This window comes from Leopardus geoffroyi, chromosome B3 (genome assembly GCF_018350155.1).
Source record: "Leopardus geoffroyi isolate Oge1 chromosome B3, O.geoffroyi_Oge1_pat1.0, whole genome shotgun sequence".
Taxonomy (NCBI): domain Eukaryota; kingdom Metazoa; phylum Chordata; class Mammalia; order Carnivora; family Felidae; genus Leopardus; species Leopardus geoffroyi.
In genome coordinates this window covers 102,418,528-102,428,772 of record NC_059337.1, presented here as the reverse complement: position 1 = coordinate 102,428,772, position 10,245 = coordinate 102,418,528, and the positions used below count along the sequence as shown (strand labels likewise).

Genomic DNA, 10,245 nt, shown 5'->3' with positions numbered 1-10,245 from the left:
ATTCCATTGTGTATCTATACCACATCTTCTTAAAATTTTTTTTTAATGTTTATTCATTTTTGGGAGACAGAGACAGAGAGCAAGTGGGGTGGGGCAGAGAGAGAGAGAGAGGGAGAGAGAGAGACACACACATAATCCAAAGCAGGCTCCAGGCTCTGAACTGTCAGCACAGAGCCCAACACAGGGCTTTAACTCACAAACTGTAAGATCATGACCTGAGCTGAAGTTGGATGCTTACCCGACTGAGCCACCCAGGTGCCCCTATACCACATCTTCTTTATCCACTCATTAGTCAATGGATACTTGAGCTCTTTCCATAGTTTGACTATAGTTGGTAATGCTGCTATAAACATCAGGGTGTATGTACCCCTTTAAATTTTTATATTTGTATCCTTTGGGAGTGCAATTGCTAGGTTTTAGGGTAGTTCTATTTCTAATTTTTTGAGGAACCTCCATACTGTTCTCCAGAGGCTGAAGCAGTTTGCATTCCCACCAACAGTGTAAGAGGGTTCACCTTTCTCTGTATCTTTGCCAACATGTCATTTCCTGTGTTGTTAATTTTAGCCATTCTGACAGGTATGAGATGGTATCTTATTGTGGTTTTGATTTGTATTTCCCTGATGATGAATAATGTTGAGCATCTTTTCATTCTGTGTCATTTCTAAGAAATCTAATTAGCTGATCCAAGGTCATGAAGATTTATGCCTATGTTTTATTCTAAGCACTTTATAATTTTTGCTGTTACATTTAGGCCTTTGATCTATTTTGAGTTAATTTTTGTATATGATGTGAGACAGTGATCCAACTTTTTTTTTAAAGTATAGTTGATATGCAATGTTATATTAGTTTCGGGTGTATAACATAGTGAACTCATAATTCTATACATTAGACAATGCTCATCATATAACTGTAGTTACCATTTGTCACCATATGTTATTAGAATATTACTGACTTGGAGCACTTGGCTGGCTTAGTTGGTAGAGCATGCAACTCTTGATCTTGGGGTCATGAGTTTGAACCCCATGTTGGGTGTAGAGCCTACTTAAAAAAAAGAAGGGGCACCTCAGTGGCTCAGTCAGTTGAATGACTGATTCTTGATTTTGGCTCAGGTCATGATCCCAAGGTTGTGGGATTGAGCCCCATGTTGGGCTCTGCACTGAGTGTAGAGCTTGCTTGACATTTTTTTTCTCTCTCTCTCTGTCCTTCTGCCCCTTTCCCCTGCTCACACTCCCTCTCTAAAATAAAAAAGTAAAGAATATTACTGACTATATTCCCTACACTATATTTTTCTCCCTTGTGATTTATTTATTTTATAACTGGAAGTTTATACCTCTTAATCCCCTTCAACTATTTCACCCATCTCCCCACCACCGAGTTCTTTCTTTTGCTACATGCAAGAGGGTATCCAATTGTCCCAGTATCATTTGTTGAAAAGACTCTTTACCCTGTTTAATCATCTTGGCACTCATTTTGAAAATCAACTGCGTATAAATATAAGGGTTTATTTCTAGTACAGAAATCTGCTTGTATCATATTTTTGACTATATTCCCTCCCATTTGTTGAGTTCTCTATTTCAAGAACCCTAATTATTCTTATGCTGGATCATCTTTGTCTTCTCTAATAGCTCTCATCTTTGTCTCTTATTCTGCATTCATTCACCTGCCTTTCTCCATGTCAGTAATTAATTTTTTTAAGGTTTTTTATTTTATTTTTTATTTTTATTTTTATTTATTATTAGTTTTTTGTTTTTTGTTTTGTTTTGATTTTTGAGAGAGAGAGCATGCATGAGCAGGGGAGGAGTAGAGAGAAAGGGGAGAGACAGAATCCCAAGCAGGTTCTGCACTGTCAGCCCAGAGTCCCATGCAGAGCTCAAACCCACAAAATGTGAGATCATGACCTGAGTTGAAATCAAGAGTCAGATGCTTAACCAACTGAGCTACCCATGTACCCCTATTTTTTTACTTTTTGAGAGAGAAAGAGAGACAGAGAGAGAATCCCAAGCAGGCTTCATGCCTAGTGTGGGGTCTCACATGGGGCTTGATCTCATGACCATGAGATCATGACCTGAGTCAAAACCAAGAGTTGGCCGTCCAGGTGCCCCAGTAATTAAATTTTTAACAGTGTCTATTTTATATATAGTTCTTTTAAACAAATTCCATAATAATGATGGTCCTCAATATATTTCCTTAGATCTGTAACTCCTTTTTCAATTTTATTATCTTGGTTTTTTTTTTATCATATTGAACCCATGTTTTTATTAATTTGTTTTATAGCATAAAACATTTGTGAGCAATTTGCTTCTGTTCCACGAGCTTTACTTCCTACTCAGTTGCACTCTTTGTGTTTGTGTCTTCTTTGTGCTGTATTATTTCCGCCCTTGTTTAGTTTAGTTTGGCTGTTACACGTTTGCATGGTTGCCATGTTATTTCTCTGTTCTATCCATTCCTGATATTATTGAGGGTGACTTCTTTGTGTTTCCCATTATTGCAGAAGCTCATTTGCTTTGCTGACTCTGCTACAGTTGGGGACTTGAGGTGACTGTAATATATCCTTTCTTCTATAAGGGATTATGAAGGTTGGGACAGTGTTCATCTGTGGTAGAGTGTACTCTTCCTTAGTATCCCTGTTTTTAGCACGTGGTAGTTCTTTTGAAATGGTATCTAAGATCCCCTGCCAGGAATATGTGACATTTGGGGTATGTCTACCCTACCCTTGTGAGGTAACTTTGGGCTTTGGACAGTTTCCTCAAGTCAGCATGGAGCCCTTGATCCTTCCTTCCATCTCAGAGACTCAGCTCAGTGTTTGTGTTCTTCCATTTTCTCTCCAAAAGTTGTCCCATTCCTCCTCAGTCAGAAGAGAAGAAAGATAAAGGCCTCAATTTAGTTTGCTTCTCCTGACATTTGAGGGATTTCGTGAGACATCTCAGGATTGCACTGATTCCATAGTCCTACTTCTGGAAGTTAGAAGTGGAATAAGGACACTTTTCCTGTGTGTTTTTCTACCTTATGCAAGAATATCCTCTAAAGTTTGAATCTCAAATATACAATCACCATCAAGTGTATTTAAAAAAATTTCCTTTTTTCCAGTTACCATTGACAGATTCCTAACATTAGTTCCCTGCTACCCTTGGCAAGTGACTATATATTTCTATAGCCCTGCAGTATTCAATCTCTGATACTGTGGATCTCACTCATCTGTTTCTCTGTTCTGCTACTTTCCTAAAAGCAGGAGAATTAAAAAAAAAAAAAAAATTCCTTGGCCTTTTGATACAAAGCAACTCCCAGGTTGGGTCCAAGGTGAAAATGGGTCCCTTACTGGGTTAGATACATACATGCCATTACAATTCCTGCTTGAGAATGCACATAGTTTTACTGTTGCACTTTTTTGTGCTAATAAATTCTGGGAACATGTCCCTCCTATTTTAGTTTATTCCTCTTTTTTCTCTCATTTCCACTTGTAACTACTCCTGCCAAGTACCTACATTTCACTGTTAAACTGTTTATATAAAGGTGATTTTAAAGTTTCCTTATATTACCTCTGGGCATTTGGCTGAAAGGCATTGCCTCCATTTTACAACTAATTATATTATCGAACAAATCTGGAGATTTTGCATTATTTGGCAACAAAAGTGCTAACGCTTCAGTAGCAGTGTTTATAAGAAAATGTTAATTTTTAGGGTAAAAATTTAATTAGAAGTTGTCTTTGGGGAATATGATATTAGTTAACGTTCACAAATGTTTTTAAAGGAAGGAAAAAGATTGCCACTAAAAATTAAAAAATTCTTACTGAAAGCGTCTTCATTGAATCCCTCCATTTAAAAAAGTACCTCACTTGGTATCTTTCTTTTCATTTGTTAAATACAAGGCCATTCTTTTTTTTTCTTAATGTTTATTTTTGAGAGACAGAGATAGAGCACAAGCGGGGAGGGACAGAGAAACAGAGGGAGACACAGAATCTGAAGCAGGCTCCATGTTCTGAGCTGTCAGCACAGAGCCCCACTTGGGGCTCAAATGTGAGATCATGACCTGAGCCAAAGTCAGACGCTTGACCAACTGAGCCACCCAGGTACCCTTACAAGACCATTCTTTAACGCTGTCTGCAGCTATGCTGAAACAATTTGAGACCCAGTGGATAACTCTGACCAGGAAATATCAGTGGACAGTGGGCAGTGCATTTACAGGGAAAAAGTGTTGCAAGAATTTGCTGGGGGGGGGGGGAGGGGGGTGGGGGGGACTTACAAAAATGTTAGCAGAGTGACAAAGAGGTTTTCCAAGAGATGGTCATGTTTCTTAATTTATGTATCTTGGTCTTTAATGTATGTAGAAATTCAACAATTATCTTTAAAAGGCACATTTGCCCAAATACTTCTATTTTAGACTAAAGGTGCTGAGGAGGCCAAGTAATTTCCATATTTCCCTCCTTGATGTTAACAACAGGGCTACGCCTATTCCAATAGTACTAATTAATAATTATAATATTAACAAATAATTAATACATATAAATAAGTAATAATATTAATAAATATAATCATCATAAAATATGATATAATACTGATATTATATATCAGTATAGAATAATTTCAAGGGCTTCTCTCCTGGTTCGTCTGATTCTAAGCTTTTTAAATACCTGTATATATGTCAGAAAGTCAGCATGAGAAACTCTGGAGCAAATCATGTTAATAATTTGACACATGTTTAAAACCTACCTTTGGCATTAAGAAATAATCCCCCCAGCGAGGGGGGATAAAAAGCCCATTAAAAAAAAAACCCACATTTTTTAATCTTAAAGAAAACAGTCAAAGGTGATGTCACTGGTTACGAGTCCAGTTGATCAATAACGTTTCACAATTTGTACCAACATCAGGGGAAAGGAGCTTAGCACGTCACTCCAAAATGATCAGTACCAAATACCCACAGAACGCAAATGGGTTTTTAATGAAAGTCCTAACTTTTCCTCGCTTACAAATCAATTCTTCTCCAGGGCCAAAGTTCTGGCCATCACAAATGCCATCCTCCTAGATACAGGGACTCACGTAAGGTCCACTTGGTGCAACACTCTCCCTCAGAGCGGCGAGTGGGTTCTCATAGGTGGCAGGTGCGTTGGCCATATTTTAAACTAACGAACGCAAGAGTGTCATGTCATATTATTCTCTCGCCCTAAAAGCGTAAGAGTTGGTTTCCTTACCGACAGCTTAACGCAGTCTTTTCCCCGGCGAGCCCACCTGTTTGGTCATCTCTCCTAGAGCGAGGGGACACGAGCACTTCTGAGCAGCATTCTCTTTGCCGAAGAGGAGAGGGCTCGCCGGGCGCCCGGAGCGTGCATCCCCCAGCCTAGGTTCCAGCACTCGACATCTGCCTCCGTCCGGATTCGGTTCGCGCCGCCACAACCCGAGGGATGCAACCCCCTCCTCCCGGCTGGCGCGGGTCTGCTCCACTGCCCCCGGCGGCTGCCTTTCCGGAGCTCGCGGGGTCGAGCCCCGCTTGCGCCCAGCCCGCGGGACCGCCCCCTCTCGGGCGCGGGGCAGTGGACAGGCGAGGGGGCGGGGCGAGCACCGTGACGCGCGTAGGCTCCGGCCAATGGGAACGCTTCGCGGCGCCGCCAGAGCCGCCAGCCCATAAAAAGGAGGCACGCAGCGCTCCCTAGCCCTCAGCTGTCCCTGGCTTGAAGAGTATTACAGCCTGGTCGCCTACTTTCCTCAGGTGATCCCGGCCACAGCCTATTGCCTGCGGCCGCCGGTGCAATTTACTTGCAGTCCCCGAAGGGTCCCAGAGTCCCTCCGAAGCGGCAGCGGCAGGTCCATGGAGAAGGGTCCGGTGCGGGCGCCGGCCAAGCAGCGGGGTGCCAGGTGCAGTAATGGGTTCCCAGAGGGGGAGTCGCCGCGACCGGGGCCGAGCGGGCCGGCCGAGAAGCCGCCGCGGCCGGAAACCAAGAGCGTCCAGCCGGCGGACGGCTGGAAGGGTGAACGGCCCCGCAGCGAGGAGGATAATGAGCTGAACCTCCCCAACCTAGCGGCCGCCTACTCGTCTATCCTGCGCTCGCTAGGAGAGGACCCCCAGCGGCAGGGACTGCTCAAGACGCCCTGGAGGGCGGCCACAGCCATGCAGTTTTTCACGAAGGGCTACCAGGAGACCATCTCAGGTCAGTTCGCCCGCCCGCGGCGTGGGCGCGGGCTGCTCTGGCTTGCGGGGCGCCGAGTAGGTGGCGGCGGGAGGCGCGCGCCGGCTCCGGGAAGTTTCCGGAGTTGCTTCACTCTTGGCGGAGTGAACCGAGTGCTGTCCCTTCCGCACCCCGCCTTCTGCGCTGGCCCCGCTGGAGAGAGCCCTGCGCGGGACGCATTTCTGGCGCCCAGGGAGGCAGCCGCCTCTCCTCCCCAGGGGTCCGCGCAGCAGTCCTTGCGGGGTCCTCCCTGCCTTGCGCACAGCAGTCTCCTTGAGCCTCGGGGCGCTGGGACCGCGGTCACTGAGCTCCCTGCCAGGTGGGCGGCTGGAGCCCCTTTTGCCTGAGCGTCCAGGGCAGGATGCTTGAAGCACGTGCTGGACCCACACTTGCCAGGATTAGGATCACCTGGCGCTTGCGGAAGGGAGGGCTTCCCAGGTCTTTTTCTCGAGGTCTCACTCTTTGATAGATCTGGGGTGAAACTTCGGCTTCGTCTGCTTGGAGGCTGGGGGTGATCCTTTGTGGCAAACTCAGAGATCCGCACTCTCACTGACTTGCCAGGGGGCACCCGGGTCTTCGGAAAGGTGTAGTTTGTGTCCACATCAAGTTCACTCCATCTCAGGATGTTCCCAGGGTTTGAGGCGTGAGGTTTCTCGGGCGAGTTTGCTGTTTGAAGCCCCCGCCCCCAGTGTAAAAGCTCAAAAACCATAGAGCTCTTCCCTGGGAGTCGGAAAGGTTTGCTGAGCTCTGGGACCCGGAATCGGAGTACCTCTAAGCAGGGTTTGCCCAATGCTATCCGTGCTTGAGGCGGGTCAGGCTTTCACCCAGAAGGCCAGAAAGCTGTAGGGGATGGGTAGGGAGAATGGAAAATGAGGACTTCGCTGCTTATTTGCTGGGTGAACGGTGTTGGTCTTCACAAAAGAGAAAGATACAGTCTGACTTCTGCAACTGGGACCAAGGACGTTGTTTTCCAGTTCAAATCTTCTGTGCCTCTTGGTGACATTTATTTATTTGGCCTGAGAAGTCTCTGCCTTCATCATGTCTCAAGGAGTAACAGTGCTGCTTTGCAAGGTAACTCCCTGTCCCTGTTATTTTCTTGATCAAGTATCCGGCGACTCACCCAGTAGATCCTGGGAAGGACAAAGTTATTTTTTGCCCAGTCTTCCACACCCCAAAGGAAGGGTGGGAAATCAGTGAGAGAGGGGTGGGGCCCCAAAAGGAAATGATACTACACACTAAAGCCAAGAAATGGGCCTCTAGTTCTGTGTCCAAGTTCACTTTTTTACCTCTTGATGGAAAAATTTCCGAGACTCAAGAGCAGAATTTCAAAATGCAGAGACTGAAGAATAAGCAGTCTGCATTTGGTGAATATTCTGTCATTCGGTGATCTTCCACAAGGTAATGAAGAAACCTCTTTTAGGGTCTTGCTCGTTCTGTCTCTTGTGGACACTGAATACAGTCTCCTCCATAACATGGGTCAGACTTTGGGAATCTCTCCAAATTCACAGGAGGGGTTTCTGACTCCAAAGACAGGTCACAGAATTACCTAACCCACAAGGTTTATTTAAACAAATGGTGAGCAGAAGTTTGTCTCATGAGCCGTAGGGCTAATGAATCCAAAGAACACTTCTGTATACCTTAGAAAATTGTTTCAGTAAAATGTTAACTTATTACTTAAAAAGGTCTCTGGACCTAGAGACTGAAAGTAGATTAGGGGTTGCCAGGGCCTGGGGAGGAGGATAGAATGGGGAGTGGCTGCTTAATGGGTTTCCTTTTGGGGTTATGAAAATGTTCTGGAACTAGAGAGGTGGTGATGTTTGTACAACATTGTGAATGTACTAAATGCCACTGAACTGTACACTTTAAAATGGTTAAAATGATGAATTTTATGTATATTTTACCGTAATGAAAAAAGTCCACAGACCATTTAAGAATTATTACCAGCCATTAATTGAATATTTTTGATGCTTTAAGTGCTTTCTGTGGAGAGTCTTGGTTAATCCTTAGTTTTGAGATAAACACTGTTCTCTTATCCCCATGATAAAGACCTTGAGGTAGAGAGGTTGACAGCTTCAAGTGGTAGGGCTGGTGTTTGAATTCCCACAGCCTGAATGCAGAACTCTTACTTCCTTTCTTATGTTGCTATCTTGTGTCTTACCTACTAAGTATTTCAAACTGTGAGTTGTGACCTAACCATTGGGTTACCAGCATAAAAAAAGGTGAAGTAGGGGCGCACGGGTGGCTCAGTTGGCTAAGCACCCGACTCTTGATTTCAGCTCAGGTCATGATCTCACAGTTCACGAGTTCAAACCCTGTATCCAGTTCTGCACGGATAGCTCAGAGCTTGCTTGGGATTCTGTCTCCCTCTCTCTCTATGCCCCTCTCCTGCTTGCTCTCTCTCTCAAAATAAATTTTAAAAAACTTAAAAAAATAGGTGGAGGGGCGCCTGGGTGACTCAGTCAGTGTAGCATCTGACTTCGGCTCAGGTCACGATCGATGTCATGGTTTGTGAATTCGAGTCCCACGTCGGGCTGGATGCTGTCAGTGTGGAGCCCGCTTCAGAATCTCTGTCCACCCCCCTCCCCCAGTCCCTCCCCTTCTCTGCCCCTCTCCCTACTTGCGTTCTCTCTCTCAGTAATAATAAACATTTAAAAAAAAATTAAGTAGGTGGAGTAGAATGGGAAAGATGCGTTTATAACATGAAGTAAGGGTACAAGTTGTGAGGAGCTTCTGAGTCCGCTTTAGAGGTATATTTTTTTGGTGCGTACTGGCTCCAAATGTTAATATATTTCTGAACTGTGGGTTGTGGTCAAAAGTTTGAAAGCCTCTAAGGGATCATACTTAAGGAATTAACATCTATTTCTTAGAGGTACAGAAGACGGAAAGGAGAGGACAATGAGGATGATGCTGAACTTAAAGGAATAAACTTCAAATGGCAGCGGTCCAGATCGTGGGCCAGCCTAGGTGGGAGAGAGAAGGAAGGAGACTTTTAAGTCTGTAGCAAATATGGCAGAGACTAATAAAACAATTCTGCACAATCTCTAATTTTTATTTCTTTAGAGAGCATAAGTCAGTGACTACTATAAATTGTTTTGGATAGAAACCAACTTCTTTCAAACTCTCACTTTTATATGCTTGTAAACAAGATACTCTGTATTTTTATATCTGTCTATATTAATTCCTGGTTAATGGTATTGACTTCGGTGTTGTAAAATAGAAAATTCCCCAAATTATTCTCCGAATTATTTTTTGTTTCTCCTGAGTGGACCGATGCTAAATTCTGGTGTTCTGGGGAATTTGTCATTTCTCCCTGCACTGCCCCTTCTCTCCATGACCTTTCCTCTACATTCCAGTGTGTACCTTACCATGGGTACATCTTTGATCAGCGGGGATGGGGCTATGTGAGGGTTGTGCAAGCCTCCTGGTTATTGTTCACCACTGGGCTTTAACTTGTAGCCTGGGAGGGAGTTCTGAAAGAGATACTGTCACCTCTCCCAGAAACTGGCTCTCTCTTGAATCTGGCATCACATGGTGATTCTTAGACCAGCTCATCTTTATCTGTTGCTGTCCCATTTCCATTTAACCACATCCTAGTTTTTGTATGTATTCAGAGTTTACCTTGATGATGTCTCCTTTCAATAAGGGATCTTTCCTATATTTCCTATATTTTACTCAGAACCTTAATTACATTGGAGGCTCTACTATTCTCTGGGGTTCTTGGTCGTCTTGTCCCTGTCTGTGTCTGACCCTTTCTATTCCCTGTGCCCTCCTGGGTGTAAATGGCAACAATTCTTAAAATAACATTATCTACTAAAGGTTAAGTGCATGGAACTTGTCTCATCAATTGTCCTCTTTATGAGTTTATGGGAACACTCAAGAGTCTTGACTCTTCTGTCACATTTTTAGTTAAAGTAGGTTTTAGCTTGTCTTATCCAGGATGCCAAAGCAGTTTTCATAAATCAAGTTGACAGTGTCCCAAATTTTGAGCATGTGTATAATGTAGCATGAGGAGATGGTACCACAGGTGATGAACTTCTTAACCCACCAGGGTTGAGGAGTCTTGTCCCTGCCTCAGTCATTTTCACTGC

General features: G+C 44.1%; 1 protein-coding gene across 4 annotated transcripts in view; it reads left to right on the top strand.

Moving 5' to 3' along the window:
- Nucleotides 1-5,637: 5,637 nt before the first annotated feature.
- Nucleotides 5,638-10,245, top strand: part of GCH1 (GTP cyclohydrolase 1) — a 47,686-nt gene continuing 43,078 nt past the window's right edge. For 2 of the 4 annotated variants that reach the window (XM_045451035.1, XM_045451034.1), the window contains exon 1: nt 5,638-6,139. In XM_045451035.1, coding sequence (XP_045306991.1) covers nt 5,800-6,139 — 340 coding nt within the window. In that variant the 5' untranslated portion in view covers nt 5,638-5,799. The remainder of the gene's footprint in view (nt 6,140-10,245) is intronic. The other 2 variants (XM_045451033.1, XM_045451032.1) reach the window with 2 other exon arrangements.